Below are 20,088 nucleotides of genomic sequence, written 5' to 3'. Positions count from 1 at the left end.
AACAAGGTTCTTAAGGCACTAAGGAGGACAGGGCTGAAGGCAGATTTTTGGTGCACACAGAATGAGTTTCTCCTCAATGCATATGCTAGTGGGAGTTATGGAAACTTTAGGAACCACTTCAGTTTTTTCTAGAATCTTCTGCACCGACTTTTTAGCATGATCACTCTCATGTATACTTTTCCTGCCTTTTCTTGTTTGTGAATTTCAAGTTTATTTTATTTTATTTTATTTTATGTGTTTTGTGTTTTAAGTGTTTGGTGAACTAGAAGATGTCCATAATGGAAAATGATGGGTTTCAATTTCCATTCCAAACATGTTGAGCAGTTTAAGGGGTTATATTCTTCAAACTTTTTGCATAAGAAATAGATAATTATCTCAAGTTTTCTGTTTTTGTAAGGGAAGGCTGGGACCAAGTAAGAAGCTTGTACCAGGACAATGTAGGGTGCCAATGGGTTGGGTTTGACCCGAACCTGACCCATACCATATCCTGTAGGGTCAGAGTTTGGTAATAAACAAAATGTCCGATCAGAATCTGGGTCAGACCCAAAGGGTGCAATTAATATAGAGAGCCAGGTATGGGTAGACCTAGGCCTGACCCGAGTTTCTCGACTAAGATCTGTAATTTTTTAATATAAAAAAAGATAAAAATTATTATTTATCGGGTATTGTCCGGGCTTTGTTAATGGAATCCTTATAGGATCTGGGTATGGTTTCTCTTATGGTAGTCTGATTAGACCTGGGTCCAGACCCATTACCATCATCACAAATCAGGTCTGGGTTTTGTTTCACTTGAGTCCAGACCTAAGTCCCATTGACAGCTTGCTGCCATATGAAAATTTGTGACTTGTTTTTTCATAGAATTTTATAAACTCTTTCTCTCTCCCTCTCTAACCTGCAACTTGTGAGTTTACCGTTTAACTCACAATTACTCTCCAGACTAGGGGTGGGCAGTGGGGCCAGCGGTCCGATGGGCCAAGCCGACCCGGTTCATCATACGCCAGGTTTTAGGCTTGGGCTCATTAGCTACCGGGCCAAAACCTGGCCCGTTATATACACGGCCTAAGTTTGGATCGGCCCGTGGGGTACCAGTTCGGACTGCGGGCCGGTCTGATTTAGTTATTATTTATTAATAATATAAAATTATAAAAATGAATTAATTGCATAGTAACTTGATAACTATTATTATTTACCTAATTAATTTTATTAATTTTATAAAAACTAGAAAGATAATTAGTTGGGTAGATGAGAACCAGTTAATTATTTATTGTTTACCTAATTAGTTGCACTAATTTGTTGAGTTTGGGCCGTGCTGAGCATGCTTCACATTGGCCTATTGGGCCAATGGGCTACTCCTCAAACCAGAGCCCGTTAAGAACAGGGTCAAAGCTTGGCCCGTTAGTAAATGAGTCGGGCCACACTTAAAGCCCAGAGGTCCAAGCTCTAAACGGGCTAGGACCGGATTGATGCCCCACCCCTACTCCAGAGTATTGAGTTGGTAAGGTTGAGGCAGGAAAAAAGGCATTCCACCATTTTCCCAAGGAAACTTTAGGGCAAATTGCCAACCAATTTAGAAGTGTCAACTGGTCGGGTATGACCCGATCTCGGCCTGTACGGATTGGATACCATCTAGGTTTGTTAATGAAAGAGGTCTGATTAAAAATTCAGGCATCCTATTGGTATATGGAGCTGGGTTTAACTTATGAAATTTCATACCAGACACGAATCTAACCCAAGTTCTGACTAAGATCTGCAAATTTTCATTGTACAAAACATTAAGAAAAAATATTATTTATCAGGTATGGACCAGGCCCGTTTAGAGCTCGGCCTGCTTGGCTTTAAGTGTGGCTCGGCCAAGAGATAGCCCGACCTGTTTACTAAAGAAACGGGTTTTGGCCCGGTTTTATACGGGCTTGGGTTTGAAGAGCAGTCCATGGCCCGGCTCATTGGCCCAATGGGCCAATGTGAAGCGGGCTGGGCTCGGCCCGGCCCGACCCAAACCCAATTGTAGGTTATTTTTAATAAAATTAATAATTTAATGTTTAAAATACCAGAAAATTTTAAAATTGAATAAATTAATAAGTTTCCATGTACCCAACTAATTATCTTTTTAGTGTTTATAAAATTAATACAACTAATCAAGTAAATAATAATAGTTACCAAGCAATTAATTAGTTTATTTAATTTTTATATTATTAAAAAATTAATAAATAGTTCAGGCCCATCAGGCCGGTAGCCTGTGGGCCGACCCGGACCCGGCCCACGTATATAACGGGACGGGTTTCTGCCCGGTAGCTAACAGGCCCGAGCCTAAAACCTTAACCCAACCCCGGCCCATGGCAGGCCGGGTCGGCTTGGCCCATCGGGTCCCCTGCCCGTTGCCCACCTCTACTACCTACTATGCAGGCCTGGATACAACAGGTAGGGCTGGTGGGCCGGAACATCCTCGGCCAAGGGCACTGCCAGGGAAGCTCCGACAGGCATGTTTCTCAGGCTGCCTACAACTGACAGTTTCCATCTCCACACTTTTGTAGTTCCCCTACAACGGGACCCAATTTTGCCTCTCCATTCCTCTTGGTGGAAAGTCCACCAGGTAGCAGATTTTGTATCGCTTTCAAGATGAACAAAACCCCACTGTCACCGATCAAAGCACGTATTGCTAAGCACTCTATTCAAAACAATGATAATGACCATTGAAAATTCAATTCTCTCTAAGTCCACCAATCTTTGGTGACTCAGCAAAACAAATGTTTTTGTGTCCAAATGACACAATCCAAAACCAAATCTCCAACAAACCTAGATGGATCTATGAGACCGGATTCGTTAAATAGTGCTCACATTCTTGATTTGCTGTTGAAGGCGCCAAATTATATGGAATTATTGAGCCAAAAATCATAGGTTTTAGATTTTTTTTATAAATTATATTTTATCAATGTGATCTACAATGTTTAGTGGGAAATGAGTTTTTAATCATATGATTGTGACACAAGCGGGTTTTGTAAGGGCTTCAAAAATTAATGGACTCCAAAGATCATATTGTTGGATCAAAACAACATGATCCAAGGTTTGATCCTTAACAAACAAACCTTCGTGAACACACACATATATATATATATATATAGAGAGAGAGTGATGTATATCTTCCATACCCTTTATTTCGGAAACCGCCCCAAACCCCTTTAGAAAACATACTTGCATCCGCTTTATTTAGTAGAAACATGTATTAGTTTAATCATTATTTATGTTTAGATGTGTTTTTAGCTCAATAAAAAAATCAGCAGTATATATTGCACCAAAAACTTGATTAACTAAAATTAAAAAATTATTGTTGAATTGACTTGATCCAAAGCATGAAATTGTTGTTAAATTGATTTGATCCAAAGAATGATTTTTAGTAAATAAGCAATGATAAACACATCTACGAGAGAAGAAACACCTCTCTCTCTCTCTCTCTATATATATATATATATATATATATATATATATATATATATATATATATATATATATATAGAGAGAGAGAGAGAGAGAGAGTATGTTAACTGAAAATATGCAAACGAATTGGGCATTCACGATACATTTTTTGTAAATCAGCCCCTGCATGTGTTTAGCATGTTTTATTTGTTGGAAATAACTGTTGGATCATGTGTTTTATTCAAAAAAGCATATATTTATGAAAATTTTAAGCCATTGATTTTCAATCCTTAAAAAATTTTGCTTATGAATTATAACCGGATGATGATCCAAAAGCATGTTCTTATAAAACCAAGCATGCAGATCACATCCCTGCAGTGAAATTTATCAAAAAAAAAAAAAGGTCATAAAAATCTCACGCTTTAGTTTACATATTTTCAGTTAACACAAGCAAGTGCACACACACACACACACATATATATATATATATATATATATATATATATATATATATATATATATACAGAAGGGAGTACTGTCCGACCCCCTTCTCATCGATGGGAATCGGATGCGCACGAAACACACACACCCAGTTTTTTCAAAGATTTTTCACTTTTAGCAGCAGTCCAGGACCCTGCTAAAACATCAAAACACGCAAAAAAAAAGTGCGCCTTTGACCTCTCTCTCTCTCTCTCTCTATATATATATATATATATATATATATATATTTGCTACAATTGATTGTACCTACAATCTAATTGGACTATCACAATGCAAGTTTTTTTTTACCCAAATAAATGTGCTCAAAATAATCCATTTAGTGGAACTTTGGGATAATGTTTTGGGATGAAAAACATGATTTTTTGAGCCAAGAAAAATTGATGAATTCATAGCCATCGATTTTTAGATTGCCGAAAATAACTGTACAAGGTCGTATTCCACCAATTCAAATGCCTTTTTCCTAAATAAAACATGTAGATCACATCTATGATGACAGATGTGACAAAGTAGGGCCAAAATGTTAATAGGTTTTGCTAAGTCGATTCTGTAGCAAACTTTAACTATATATATATATATATGTATATATATATATATATATGAGAGAGAGAGAAAGAGAAAGAGAGAGGATGCACATACATAGCCATCTTAAGGAGATATGGTTTAACCTCTGATTCAGATTAAAGTAAAACAAAAAAGAAACCTAGTCTTTGAACTGACCAAGCAAGTAGGAAGATGACAGAAGGCAGAAGGCTCTGCACCTTAAGCTCAGACAGGGTTGTACATAAGTTACAGAGGTATGCGTCCTTTTAGGCAAGAGATATAGCGGATTCTATTTCTACTCCTGCTTATAAATTACACGAACAACAAAGAGAGATGTCATGACGAGCACCACAAGACTATTTCCACGGCATGTTGGGCATTCCTTGTTGAGAGTTATTGCAGGCACCAGTGCTTTGGTTCAGTGGGCTGCCAGGGCCACCACCAGACGACTCACTCAATGTTCCTCTTGAAGGCGGACTACCAGCCGCTGTGGCACCACCTGAGGATATTTTTGTGGGGCCAGAAAGATCTGATGCTTTGGGTTCAGGTTTCCTTCCTTCTGAAATGAAGCTGCCAACGACCACCTGTGGAAAACACCCAAATGCTTCAAGGATTTTAATCTTAACTAACTTGAGATGCAGTAGAAATGCCAGACACAGAAACATCCAAACTGAGAGGGAGAGAGATGGGTCGTAAGGAAAACCTGTACAGGGGATGCCGCCATTAATAGCCCAGCCACTCCTCCCCCTAGTACTCGACCATCGGGTCCAGCAAGAGATACGCTTAATCCACCAGTTCGGCTACGTTGTCCACCACACTCGGATAATAGAAAGGAACCAGAAAGAGAGAGAATCTCAAACCTTCCCTGCATAAACATTGATTACCAGTCAAGCTAACAGAATTTTACTAAAACTAAGCATTATTGACCCTCTAAAGTCGGGCAGCATAAGAAAACGAACCTGTGTGCATGACAGCACGTGCTCTCTCTCTCTCTCTCTCTCTCTCTCTCTCTCTCTCTCTCTCTCTCACACACACACACACACACACACCACTCCCATGATAATATGAGCAAGGCTTTTCTTGAGAGGGAAAAAAACAAAGAGGTTTTTCATGGGAAAATGTTAAAGCTTTTTAAAATAAAATTAAAACGTTTGTGTGAATGCAATCGCATCCGTGTTGACCATCTGTGACATCATCCAGACAGTTCAGATATAATTTAAAATTCAAACCCTTGTGAGAAAACTATCTCATTTAATATCATTTATGAGCTACCCCATTCATAGCAATCAATTTATAGCCATCATTTAGGAGAGTTCAGTTTTAAAATGTTAAACCTAAATCGTAAAATTTAATCATCCAACGGTCTAGATGATTTTATAAATGATCTGCATAAAATTGGTGGCATAATCCCCCTTCACATTGTCAACTAGAATATTCAAGTTCATCCCCTGAATAAAAGAATATAAGACAGAAAAAAGAAATAGGCACCACCACCGAGAATGAAAGATAAATCACGTTTTCATTTTATTTGAAGTGTTCTCAGTAAACTTTACCCTAAAATACCTTATATTAAGTCCCAGAATTCCTTGAATTGTAAAAAACAACATGAAGCTTACCCGAATGCTTCTGATATATTAGTTATCGGCCCCACAAGATTTCCGCTATGAACAGGTTATGCTTCTGATATATTAGTTATCGGACAATTCAAGGATTTCCGCTATGAACAGGATAATGTGATCTCTAAGGAATACCACGACATTTTATCAAAATAATAGTTTTGAATGAATGAGAATATTTTCTTTTAATGAACAAATTTCTATCACAATATAGTTACAATAAACATCAATACAAGCACCGAAAAAAGCACATCTTCACCATCAGGTTAATATTAGGAATAGAAGAGATCTAAGAAATACTTCAACAACACTACGAGTCCCTTGGACAATAGGTTGGGCTGGACATCAGACCAAAGCATCAAAAGAAACTGGGTGTTCCACATTCCACTCCAAGTTGAAACCAGAGAACTGGGGGAACCCTGGTTCCTCAAAGCTCTAGATCTTAGTGGGAATTATGCTTCTAGGAAACTCTTTTGGAAGCATCAGGGATGCTTCTGGGAAGCATACGTATGAGGGCAAGAATGTTTGGTCAGTAACTGGGATTGTGAATTCCAATAACTGGATCCATGTTTTGCACAAAGGAAGCAGCTCGATTGGCCCTAATTGAGAAATGCAACTTTCAACTTGCTTTGATATCACAAAAAGGTTTTTCTTTTTAATAATAAATAGATGTAGCAACAAAACTTATGATTTTCGCTTGTTATGACATATTTTCCAACACTGTTGCTTCCACAGAAGGAAGCTCTCTTAGTTAAGATTCCTCACCACCTTTACATTGCTTCCCATTGAAATCTTTAGTGGTGTTACTTCCAGATGCAAATCATTCCAACTTCCACTTCCTGCTACCATAAATAGGCACACAATGACCAGCTGCCCCACTTCCCATTTTTCATTTTAATTCCTGAACAAAGTAGGCAGTTTGCAATTTCCAACATGTTCCACTGAATCTCGCATGCAAGATAAAAAAACCCTCAGATTATAGGGGCCAAGGACATTTACCAACAGGAAACTCAAGATCTCAGGTGGGACATCCACTGGCATTGGCCCATACTTGTGAAACTCTCTAATTCCTAATTTACAGGTTCAATTAACAGTTCATCTATTCAAGGGGTCTCAACACAATTTCTAGAACTTTACTAAAAGAGCCCATATTTCCCTTTGAGAACAAAACAGAAACATGGATAGTAAATAAAACACATAAAGTCGACACAATTCAGCACTTTTCAGAATACAAATGAGCAAGTGATGATATGGGTTTAAAAAGTAGAAGATACATGCACGAGGCCTACATCTTTTGATGAAACGAAAGAAAATTAACATTGCCATGAATAAGAGTCAAAAAGAAGATGGTGAGAAAGAAAAGCATATTCAAAAGGTGGAATCCGATTGTCACAACTGCTTTTATTAAATCTTCACTATTTGAAAAGATGCAATCAATTACAGTTTTCTTGCAACACAAGCAGGACAGAGTTGGTAGAATGTATCAGTTCTGTAAGATCTCAAAAGTCACTAGGGCAGAAAACTGATCTACCCTCATAAGGGCATACCAGCAGGTTAGAGTGGAAGATCAGGAACTTCCCTCACTTCAAGTTATAAAACTGCTTATTATTTTGAATTTTACTGTCATGCTTTTTCATTTGAAGATGTATTATTCATGTGTAAATAAAACCAGCCTAGAATTTAAAATTTTCAATCCTTAGGAAATTAAGAGGAAGACACTGTGACTGTGAGGTCATTCAGTTAAAAAATCTTTCCATCTCATATAACCCATAAAAAGAATATAAGAACATGAAGAGAAATTGAGTGACAATTAATCTTTCACAGGAACTGAATCTTTCAACAAAAAGCAAAAACACCATAAGCTTTCACTACAAGAAACAAAGTCAATAGCAGCAACTCTTTAACGACAACAAAAAAGGTCGCCTCTATTGACTTAGCAATAACAGCAACTTTAGATATCTCCGTGAATGCCTTGGCCAAGCACAAATGTCGCCATTAAAGACTTGTCTATAACGGCACCTTTATATATCGCCGTTATAGGTATGTTTATAAAGAAGACATTATATGGCCGTTAAATATGTTGCCATTATAAACGACCTATAACGGCAACTTTAGATATTGCCGTCATAGGTATGTTTATAACAGTGACATTATATGGCCATTAATTTACTACAAAGAACAGTGTTTCTGACGGCGACAAAAAAATCGTTGTTAAAAACAAGACAATAACGGCAACGTTCGTAGTGTCGACGTTATAGAGTAACTCTGTAACGGTGACATTCAAAGTCACCATTATAAAGTAACTATATAATGGCTGTTAAAATATATGTAATCTATATTTATATATATATATATATATAAATATATTTATCATACACTACCCGATAAGGGGTAGTTCTGTAAACTCGGCCAATAAGGGCATTTTAGACTTTTTCTTTTTCTTCTATTTTTCCTTTTACTTTTCCTATTTTTTTTTTCTTATTTCTTTTTCTGTTTTTTTGTACCTTTTGTGCATTTAATGCACAGCCATTGGGGTCCCCAACAAAGAGTCGTTGGGCCCCCAACGGTCACAATTGTGACCGTTGGGAGCCCAACGACTCCTTGTTGGGACTCCCAATGGTCCCTCTCTCTTGCTTTTCTCTAACTCTCCCTCACCCCTCTCTTGCCTATAAATAAGTGGGGTCTCCCCCTTTGTAAGTGCTTCTTCAAGCCTTTTAGTGCCTTTATAAGATTTTATGCTTTCTAGCCATTATTGGTTTTGTGTATGTCCTCTTTTGGACTTGTTCTTTGATTTCTATGAGTGAATGTCCATTGTAGGACATACATTTCTTTTCCGCATATTTCATTATATGGTTGAGCTAGTTGTCTAGTTTTACCTCTCTCTTGGTTTGTCCTCCATTCTTGATTATAGGATGGAAGGAGAACAAAAGATTGATCTCTCCTTCAAGCTTAATGGTACTAACTACATGATGTGGGCCGCCGCCATGGAGAACAACCTCAAAGGTAAAAAGCTTTGGGGATATGTTATGGGCACCATTAGGGAACCTCAACTTCAACCTACGAAAATAGACGGTGATCAAGAAAAAGCTCTAGAAGGAAATGCTCGCATGAAGGCTATTGAAGATCACCAATCCAAAGTAGAAGATTGGGAAAGTAAGCATGCAAAAATTCTTGCATGGTTCATGAACAACGTGGAGCTAAAGATTTGCGACAACATTGCTAAATTCTTCCTAGCCAATGAAGCATGGTACTTTATGAAAGGTATGTATACCCAAAAAGACCTTACTCGTCAATTCTTTATCCAAGAAAAAATCTGTACCATTAAGCAAGGTGAAATGAGTGTAAGATATTACTATAGCACTCTTGGACCTTTATGGGATGAGCTATCCCTTTTTGAACCCAAATGGGTATCTAGTGAAGATGTGGAAATGCGAAGAGAACAAATGGAAAAAGAACAATTTTTCCAATTTTTACATAGGCTTAGGCCCAAATATGAACAAGTTAGGTCCTTCCTTCTTCATAGATCAAAACTGCTTCCATTGGAAGATGCCATAGCCGAAATAATGCCAAGAAGAAACGCGTCTTGGCATGATTAAAGGAGGAGATGAAGTTTTTGCCGTGTCTAAACCCGGCAATCATATGAAAGCGTATAAGCCTCCACACTTTGGGACGCAAAACAACTATAATGGCAATTATAGGAAAGCCATTTGCCATTATTGTCAAAAACCGGGTCATATAAGACCTAATTGTCCAAAGATAAATGAACCTCCAAAAGAGAAAGTTGTTATTATTGAAGAAATCTCACAAAAGAAGGAGGAGCCAATGAAAGGGAAAGAGTCATTTTCTCTTGCTCAACTATCCGAAGCACTTCAAATTCTACTCAAATCGCCGTCAACTTCGGGAGCCGCCATTGCCTCTTCTTCTCCTCCAGGTACGCCTTCTTGGATTCTTGATTCTGGAGCATCTTTTCATATGACCCCTATTGAAAATGGACTATCCAATGTATGTAGCAACTCCAAAAATTCTTTTGTTTCCACCGACGATGGTACCTCTTTACAAGTTAAAAGTTTTGGAACCTTAGACTTTTCAAAAGATGTTTTTGTGCCAAATGTAAGAGTAGTACCTCAACTTAATTTAAATCTTTTATCTGTCTCTCAAATATGTGATCATGGATGTGAAATCTCCTTCTCAACCAAGGATTGTTCTATACAGGATCTCCAGTCCGGGAAGCGGATTGGGCAAGGCCATAAGAGGGGAGATCTCTACTACATGAACAATTTGAAACTTCTCACTAACTCATTTTGTAATCATGTCCAAGATAAAAATATAGAAACTTGGCATCAAAGACTTGGACATCCAAGCTTCTCAAAAATGTACTCCTTTCCTTTTGGAAAGAAATTTTGTAATGAGAAACATTTTGTTTGCAAGAGTTGTATTTTTGGAAAAATGAAATCCACCCCTTTTCCAAAGAGAACATTTGTGTCCAAAAGACCCTTTGAATTAGTTCATTCGGATGTTTGGGGTCCTTCTCCGGTCATATCAAAAGGAGGATATTCATATTATGTTACTTTCATTGATGATTTCACTCGATATGTGGATCTATTTTCTCAATCTAAAATCCGAAGTTTTAAATTTCTTTAAAAAATTTCATATGATTGTCAAAAATCAATTTTCAACTAATATCTTCATTCTTCGATCCGATTCCGGTAGAGAATATCTATCAAATGAATTTCAAAAATACTTGGAAACCAATGGCATTTGTCATCAAAGGTCATGTCCTAGGACTCCCCGACAAAACGGTCTAGCCGAAAGGAAGCATAGACACATCTTGGAAACCACTAGGACTCTTCTCATTTCCAAAGAAATTCCAAAATGCTATTGGGCCGAAGCCGCCTTAACTTCCACTTATTTAATAAATAGAATGATATCCTCATCCTTACAAAATATATCTCCATATGAAAAACTCTTTGAAAGAACACCCGATTTTAATAGATTAAGAATTTTTGGGTGTAAGTGTTTTGTCCTTACACATAAAAGAGATAAGTTATCTCCCAAAGCTATCGAATGCGTGTTTTTAGGATACGGAGAAAATCAAAAAGGTTTTAGGTGCTTCGACCCCAAAAGCAACAAACTATATGTATGCAAAGATGTTACCTTTTTAGAAAATGAGAACGGCTTTGAGAAAAATAAAGATATTGATGAAAGCGAATATGCTTTCTTATTTGATCTTCTCTCTCAAGAAGATGTGACTCCTCACGTAGAGGATGTTCCTAATGATTTAGAGGATACTCCTCTTAGTAATGTTGAAAATGGGAGTAATGATTTTGAAAATAGGTCAATTCAAACCTATGCTAGGCGTGGTCAAGAAACTCCCATAAGCGCTTTAGAAAAATATTCTCAAAGTTCCAACATAGAAGAAACCTCTTTAAGGAGATCTAGTCGAATCTCCAATCCTCCTAATAGGTTTGTTTCCTATGAGTCCCTAACACCTAAATATAGGGCATGCCTAATTGCATTACACTCTTATCATGAACCATCACACTATAATGAAGCCAAAAACATTCCTCAATGGGTTGAAGCCATGAAACTAGAACTTAGTGCCCTTGAAAAGGCTAAAACTTGAGAAATAACTTCATTACCCATTGGGAAGAAGTCTATTGGATGTAGATGGGTCTTCAAAATTAAAACTAAAAGTGATAGGTCATTAGAACGTTATAAAGCTAGGTTGGTAGCCAAAGGATATGCTCAAGAGTACGGAATAGACTGTGAAGAAACCTTCGCTCCCGTAGCTAGAATGACTAGTGTTAGGACTCTTATTGCGGTTGCATCCGTTAAAAAATGGCCTATCTATCAATTGGATGTTAAGAACGCATTTATTAATGGCGAACTAAGTGAAGAGGTCTATATGGATCCTCCACCAGGAGTATCTATTGGTGAAAACAAAATTCTTAAACTAAAAAAGGCACTATATGGGTTAAAACAAGCTCCAAAGGCTTGAAATGACAGATTTAGCAATGTAATGACTAGCTTAAATTTTCGTTCATGTTATACTGACACTGCGTTATTTGTGAAAAGTGCAGGGTCCTCTGTAGTTATTTTACTACTATATGTTGATGATATGATCATCACTGGAAATGATGAGCAAGGAATCCATGATATTAAGAAAATTTTAAAAGAAAATTTTGACATGTCTGACCTTGGTTTCTTAAGATATTTTTTAGGTATTGAAGTTGCATATTCACCCCGAGGGTATATTCTCTCTCAAATGAAACTTGTTGCTGACATTTGTGCCAAGTCTGGAATTTCGGATGATACAAAGACAGAAACCCCTGAGGTTATCAATGCAAAGCTAAGGCTGGAAGATGGGACACTTCTCGAGAATCCTACTCCCTACCGTCAACTCGTTGGGTCTCTGACATACTTATCCATCACTCGGCCAGACATAGCTCATGCAGTTCACTCTGTCAGTCAGTTTCAACATGCACCTACAACTGTGCACATGAGTGCAGTCTTAAGGATTGTCAGATATATTAAAAACACCATAACTAAGGGAGTTTTTATTTCCTTCTCATCATCCCTTGATTTAATTGCTTATACAGATGCTGATTGGGGAGGAAATCACAATGATAGGGTCTCAACCACTGGTTTTTGTGTTTTCTTAGGTGACTATGATTTCTTGGAGATGCAAGAAGCAGCATAAAGTATCATATTACTCAACTGAAGCGGAATATCGTGCAATGGCCACTACAACCATGGAGCTTGTGTGGCTTACAAGTCTCCTCTGTGATATGGGCATCGTCATCTCAATTCCTTCGAAAATGTGTTGCGATAACAAAAGTGCTATCTATATTGCAAGCAACCACACCTTCCACGAGCGTACTAAACACATTGAGATGGATTGCCACTATGTTCGAGATGAATACCTAAAAGGAACCATAACATTGCCCTACGTCACATCCGAGTACCAGTTGGCGGACTTCTTCACCAAAGCTCTTGCTGCTCCTCGTTTCATGTTTCTTCTCAACAAGCTTTCCGTTGTATCCCCGTAAAGTTTGAGGGAGGGTGTTAAAATATATGTTATCTATATATTTATATATATATATATAAATATATTTATCATACACTACCCGATAAGGGGTAGTTCTGTAAACTCGCCCAATAGGGGCATTTTAGACTTTTTCTTTTTCTTCTATTTTTCCTTTTTCTTTTCCTATTTTTTTTCTTATTTCTTTTTCTGTTTTTTTGTACCTTTTGTGCATTTAATGCACAGCCATTGGGGGCCCCAACAAAGAGTCGTTGGGCCCCCAACGGTCACAATTGTGACCGTTGGGAGCCCAACGACTCCTTGTTGGGACTCCCAATGGTCCCTCTCTCTTGCTTTTCTCTAACTCTCCCTCACTCCTCTTTTGCCTATAAATAAGTGGGGTCTCCTCCTTTGTAAGTGTGGCTTCTTCAAGCCTTTTAGTGCCTTTATAAGATTTTATGCTTTCTAGCCATTATTGGCTTTTGTGTATGTCCTCTTTTGGACTTGTTCTTTGATTTCTATGTGTGAATGTCCATTGTAGGACATACATTTCTTTTCCGCATATTTCATTACAATGGCGACCTTTTTTAGCCCGCTCTTCTTAAGGTCAACATTGCTCTCCTCCTCTTTCATCCTTTTGCCCTAAAACACCCAACCCTCTTCCTCTCCCCTTCACTCTTCTTCCTCCAACGACTGTCCGGCCATCTTCGCCATTTTTTCAGTGCCGCTAGTGGTGTGTCACCACCTCCATCGGCATCCTCTCCTCAATGAAGGGCTGCAACCATGAGAGCAGCTCCTTCCTCTTATTTGTTGCTGCCATTGAGGAGACTCCCCCAACCGTGAAGCTTCAAAGGGAGGATGACCTAGCCGTGAGAGCAGCTCCTTCATCTTATTTGTTGCTGCCATTGAGGAGACTCCCCCAACCGCGAAGCTTCGAAGGGAGGACGACTTAGGGTAGGCTGGTCCCTCCGTCCCTCAGCTTCTTCATTTTTATTTCATTTTTCCCCCAGCGTCCTGGGCGATGAGTTGAGCGCGTGATCTTCTCGCCGATTCTCATCCCAATCCCTGTCCCTTCTCCTCCTCTACCACTATCCCCACCAACTCCCATCCCAACCCCCTTTTGTTTTCTTTGTCAGTTTTTCTCTGGCGTGGTGAAAATTTGCCCATTGCCATGGATCCTTCGATTGTGTAGTTGCTTGAAAAAGACGAGCTTCGCACAATTCTTCTTCATCGTTTTGTTTTCTTCTAATTCTTTCTCGTTTTTTGGGGTGTGATGAATCGATGGTTTGGCACCTCTTCTTTTTTCCCCTTTTCAGATTTTGGGTTTTGGAGGTGTTTGATTAGGTTTTCTTGATCAGGATGAGGAGCACATGCACTCAGAGGCAGATGTTGAAGCGCTCATCACAGAGCTCAATCAAGATAATGGAAACCGATGTCACATGATCATCGGTTTCCACCTACAACTTGGAACCAATTACAGTACACATCCAGCCCAAATCTGATCCGTTTGCATGCCTATCAAAGTAAGAGTGGTGAAACACATAGAGTATGGACTAGATCATGGTGGATCCAGTTGCAAATCCAACCTAGCAGTAGACCCAAACAGCTAAATTTAAAGGAAGAAAATTAGCCTAAGATATCTATGTATGCATGTGTTTATAACTTGCATTCATGTGCATTGCATGGGTTCTGTACCATATACAAAACAGAGAGAGAGAGAAAGAGAGTAGCGTTTGGTAAGCTATACTATATTTTCACAAACCTCATATGTAACAGTACCACCAGATGTGGCTGGTTGACGAAGGGTCACATTAGAAATAGCTCCATTTGCTGAAAGAATGCATACAGCCCTTGGTCCTTGTTGCGAAAATGACATTATCTTCGAAGCAATATCCTAAACGAACAAGATTCACAATATGATAACAAGTCAAGAGGTTATCAAATTCTGGATTGCAAAGCAATAAGCATCTAATGGAATTAGTTTGTAATATGACTTAGACAATATCTGATTTATGGACACTACTATTAAATGCAAAATACAAAAGACCTAGAAGAAGCATGGTAAAAGCATATGCTACAGAACAAAATAACAAGGCTGTGGTAAAAAAGCATCAGCATCTTTCACCACTTTGTTGCTATGAAACTTTTGTTATTCAGTTTTGCATGTCTGCTTTCTGCTATTAATGACATATTCTGGGCAGCAAAGGATAAATTAACCATGCAGTATATGAATCCTTATAACAAGAAATAATCATGTCAGGCTCGGAATAGCATATTTAATTAATTCCAATGACTAGGAAGCTATCGTAGATGTGTTTCAAAGATCGAACCAAATGCAAAATTATCCATCATTTCATGATGCCATTTGCATAATCTTCAGGGTTAAACCTGTAAATAGCTCATGGTGACTTTAGGGAAAAACTTTTTTTCTCAGTGCCCATTGGGCAGCAGTGAACTATCAAGACTTATCTTTCGTGTCCTAGATGTGGCTCAAGAAAATTAAGAACATCAGTAACCAAACATGCTAAATTTTAATATTAAAAAGGAAATACAGTAACAAAATGTCATAATATTTTTCATGTAACTATATATCATAATATATATAGGGTTTGATTCACAGTCCATATCCTCAGAAATATTAAACACCCGTGGAAAAGGATAAAAGAAATAAGTTGAAAAGGGGTAAATTATAGAGACTTTCAACCAGATAGTTGTTTTTCAGATCCCTCATGGAATTTGTTCCTAAAATATAGGATACATGCCATCTTGCCAAGAGAGAGAGAGAGAGAGGGCTTTCCAGTTAATAAAACATTTGATTCATGATACTCCATCCAAAAGATATGTAACTGGCAGGATTGAATAGAAAGAATTAACCAGGTGTGAAGTCAAGGAAAGACTTGAAACTTTTATATTTTTAGGACTAACTTTATGAAACAATACGCTACCACTGAAGCATTTTACAACTTTTTTTTATCTACATATTTTGAAAGCTCATTAAATCACCAGTGCACACAAAAATGTAGAAATTGGTGGGATTGGATACAGGTCACATCATGCTTGAACTGCCACTATTGCTTTTACCAAATTGGGTCCATTCTGAATCCCGTTCCTGACCAATCCACATACTGCGTCCCATATCCAGATCCCATCAGAAGTTCTATAGTACCAAATATGATGAAACAGCTAATCTCCGCTTTTTTTATATAAAAAAAACTAAAATGGTTAGTGTAGACCCGATTCTAATGCACCCAGAGCTAAATAACCACCTGATTCAAAATCTGGATCCAATTAGAAAAAAAAAATACATAATTTGCAGATCTGAACCGGATTCAGATATGAATCACACATTTAGCCATTTACGACAATATGGATCGGATCCAGTTTGAACCTGCATCAGAATCCCTACACACTTGCACCTCCAGAAATTGGCAGTGCCGTAGCAGTACTCCCCGAAGAAACAAGTAATTAAGAGAACTGGATACATCTCAAAATACAGACTCAAGAAACAAGATGATTGTTACATTTATCAAAAAATAATTCACTTATTACTGACAAAGAGCACACACTGAGACCATGGGAATTTTTGACGGGGTGAGCTCAAAAAGATGCATCCAATACTCGGTGGCACCCACTCTCACAAACTATTGTGCAAGTATATCATAAGATTAACAAATGAATGCAAGAGTGAAACCAAGGCTTATCAGTACAGGAACAACGCAAAAAGATCACTCATGTCACTCAGAGGCAAAGAGTACAAAACCTCTCCAGCTTTAACCGTAATGACATGGGGCATAAAACCGATCCCAGGAGATCCTGTCATCCATTCAAGAAGAAAAATTAAACTCTAAGAACAGCACATCATATTAGTTAAGTAAAACTATTGAGAAAAAGAGGATCAAACAGTGTTTCAAACTTCACAAGATACAGTAGAAAGGAAATCTTCTAACACAGCAACCACTGGGCTTCAAAAAACTGTCAGGTCACTCACTCTCAGATAGATGCTTACGCATGGATCACTTTGAAATCTGATGGTATCTTTAGTAGTATTCCAAGGGGTTTAAAATAGAAACTTAAACACTAGTTTTACCAACAAACCAAACGAGTGATAAAGCTACACAAAATGGTTTGCTACCTACAATGACGACCATTTAGGGCACAACACATCTTTATATGGCTCTATCATGTCTTACTGTGGAACAACTCTTCTGTGAGACACCTTTCTGTTCAAATGTTGTAGCAAAAAATAGCCACTGATCAGTATCGCTATTGACAAGGTCAAAGCAGAAAATTTCAGCAATCTCAGAGTAATCCCACATCATAGAAAAGTAGACAACAAAACATAAGCTAGAAAAATAACCACTACCGTAAAAAAGAGAAACAAAAAAAAAAAGAAATGTACGGGTTCTATTTGGGCAAAAATCCTTTCATGAAAACTTCTCACAAACCAACAAAGACTCTTCAAAAAAAAGGAACAATAAAACAAAATAAATTAACATAGTAAAATCAGTTGAACACCAAAAGATAAAACATTTGCCATGGGCAAAAGAGTGGACGGATGAAGCAAAATCAAAATTTGAAAATATTTATAAACAAAAACCTTTTTCCCTATTTATCCACTGATAAATATATTTCAACAACTCATTTTTAATTTGATCAGAAATTCTAGAAAATCCAGATTTTATTATTATTATATAAGTATATTAATATTTCAAAATATATATGTAACATTATCAAGTCACCATACCGCTCCCCGAGAAACATTTACTGCACAGTATACTATCTCACAAAAGCTTCCACAATACCAACAAGCACAACCCGACGGCGATTCCCCACAAAACACGCTATGGCCACTACGCCCGAGCCCACACACACCCCCAAACCCAACCCAACCCAACTACAACCAGATGAACCCACCGACACACACAGAGACTCAGTCAGACAAGAGAGAGAGAGAGAGAGTACGGACCGAGAGCTGCGAGTTGCTGCTTCTTGCCCGAACCACGCGGGCGGCCCCTCGGCTTCTTGACGGAGGGCGACGTCGGGGAGGTGGAGGAAGAGTACCCGCCTGGCAAGGAGGCGGAGACGGGGGTGAGTGCGAGCTCCACGGTGCCGTCCAACCCGTACTTCCTCGGCCGGCCGCGCTTCCTCTTGATCGACCCCCCTCCCCCCATGCCCATCCCGAGTCCCTGCTGCTGCTGCTGCTGCTGCATCATGGCCGCAGAGCCGTCCGCCTGGTAGGGCGGCGACGCCGCGGTTACCGGCTTGTAGACGGCCGTGCCGTCCGAGCTGAACGCGAGGCGCATGTTCTGCACCACCGCCGCGGGCGGCTGTGCCGATACCGGGACGCCGCCCTTCTGGAGGCTCACGTTGAACGACGACTCCCTCCCCGCCATCATCCTGTGCTCAGATGCGGACAACCGAGACTGTTCCCTCACTTCCATTCATCCCACTCCCTCCTCCTTGAAACCCTAAATCCCTACCCCCCTTCTCTTCCTCCGCTACAAAGCAGAGACGAAGAACGAATGAAGAAGAGAAAGTGGTCGTCTTCGTTGAGCACTGGACCAGAGAGAGAGAAAGAGAAGAAGCTCCAAGCTGAACTGGTTCAGGGGAAGGAAACCATAAACCGCGTAAATTTTTGTATGCTATTTCTTCACAAGGAGAGCATAAATTTCTGGACCGGTTTGAAAACCTTAAGATGAGATTTTTCTCTCCTATTTTTTGTCCAAACTTAGTGACGAAAATGAGGAAGACAAACGAAAGAGGAAGAAGAAGAAGAAAACAGTGTCACGAAGCAAGTTGAGAGAGAGAAGGAAAGACGGAAAACGGGCTAAAACCTTAAAAAAAACTGAAATTTTGTTCACAAAAACACTAAAAAGAGGAAATTTTGCTCCGGAAGCAAGAAAAATCGATGGAAAAGACACCGATTTTTAACAGAAATTTATTAAATTCCGCGTTATAAAGAAGACAAAAGCGATTTTTCTTTCGAAGAATTCCCGAAGGGTACAAAAAAAAAACCCGAAACAAAAAGGCAAGCACAGAAGAAACCCTAACCCTAAATAAACCCCAAAAACCAAAAACTCGAACCCTGATTTCCGCACCTGCACCAAGAGAAAAAAAAATCCCAATTTCCAGATTAAATTCCCAAACAAAATCAAGAAACCAAGACTAAATTCCAGGAAAATACATAAAATAACAAAAAAAAGGGGGGAAGAAAATCCTCAAGATCTTACCTGAGAAAAATACCAAATTTCCAAATTCGCCCCAGCGAAAGAGGAAGGAGCAAATTTAGGGTTTGCAGAGACGAAAGGAGAAGAGAGGGACCAAAAAATAGTGGGTTTTCCCGTATTTCCCTTTTATTTATTTATTTATTTTTCTCCCTTTTTATCTCTCTCTGGGTCTTTATTTTAAAATGCAGGCAAAAGCACGCCGAAATGGCTTCGTACGAAATAAATAAACAATAATTAAATTAAAATAATTAAATAAATGCATTAAGTCTAGCGCCTACCCTGGAACTTTATTTAACTCTTTTCTTCCTCCCCACCTCTTTTCTTTTTATTTATTTATTTCTGTTAATTTATTATTTTTTTGGTTCGTCGTTTTTCAAATTAAATTATTCATTTAATAGTTAAGGGGGAAAAAGATGGATGTGACGATAAGCTACTGAGCGGGTCAGTCTTTTCGGATCGCCAAGTGGGAATTTGGATCGGATCTTCCGCTGACGTCACCTCCGGACGGCGATTCTGTTCGTCTTACAGAAATTAGCGTTATTTTATTTTAGTAACGATAAAATAAGAAAAAAAAAAACAGGATCTTAAGCTGCATTGTGGCACAATTTGGAAGTGTGATCAAGATCATGAGACCTTTTTTTTAAGGCAAGTTGAGGTTAGGCAGACCCCTACCGGTTATACAACGATACCATTGGGATTCGAGCGTACAACATCTCAACACAAGGTGAAGTGCACTAGCTGCTCCTACCAGATAAGCTGAGTCCGTTTG

The 20,088-nt window shown here is 38.6% G+C and overlaps 1 protein-coding gene across 1 annotated transcript; it reads right to left on the bottom strand.

Moving 5' to 3' along the window:
* Positions 1-4,557: 4,557 nt before the first annotated feature.
* Positions 4,558-19,516, bottom strand: LOC149830417 (AT-hook motif nuclear-localized protein 10-like). The gene is made up of 6 exons (XM_090016499.1): positions 19,323-19,516; positions 18,059-19,190; positions 16,853-16,905; positions 14,855-14,986; positions 5,156-5,317; positions 4,558-5,036 (listed from the first exon to the last, which is right to left on the bottom strand). The coding sequence occupies exons 2-6, from the start codon at positions 18,531-18,533 to the stop codon at positions 4,809-4,811; spliced, it is 1,050 nt and encodes a 349-aa protein (XP_089872625.1). The 5' UTR covers positions 18,534-19,190; positions 19,323-19,516; the 3' UTR covers positions 4,558-4,808.
* Positions 19,517-20,088: the final 572 nt, after the last annotated feature.

The sequence above is a fragment of the Nuphar pumila genome, chromosome 8 (genome assembly GCF_984573655.1).
Source record: "Nuphar pumila chromosome 8, dmNupPumi1.hap1.1, whole genome shotgun sequence".
Lineage (NCBI taxonomy): Eukaryota > Viridiplantae > Streptophyta > Magnoliopsida > Nymphaeales > Nymphaeaceae > Nuphar > Nuphar pumila.
The sequence above is the reverse complement of the archived record's forward strand: the minus strand, read 5'-3'. Positions and strand labels throughout refer to the sequence as shown.

Bases quoted from the DNA above. Each gene is read 5' to 3' on its own strand.
- LOC149830417 (XM_090016499.1), bottom strand. From the start codon at position 18,533: ATGGAAGTGAGGGAACAGTCTCGGTTGTCCGCATCTGAGCACAGGATG. The intron at 14,987-16,852 runs GTTTTGTACTCT...TTGTTCGTTTAG, and splicing joins TTACGGTTAAAGCTGGAGAG to GATATTGCTTCGAAGATAAT. The intron at 5,318-14,854 runs GTTTGTGAAAAT...ATGTTTATGCAG, and splicing joins GTGGTACTGTTACATATGAG to GGAAGGTTTGAGATTCTCTC.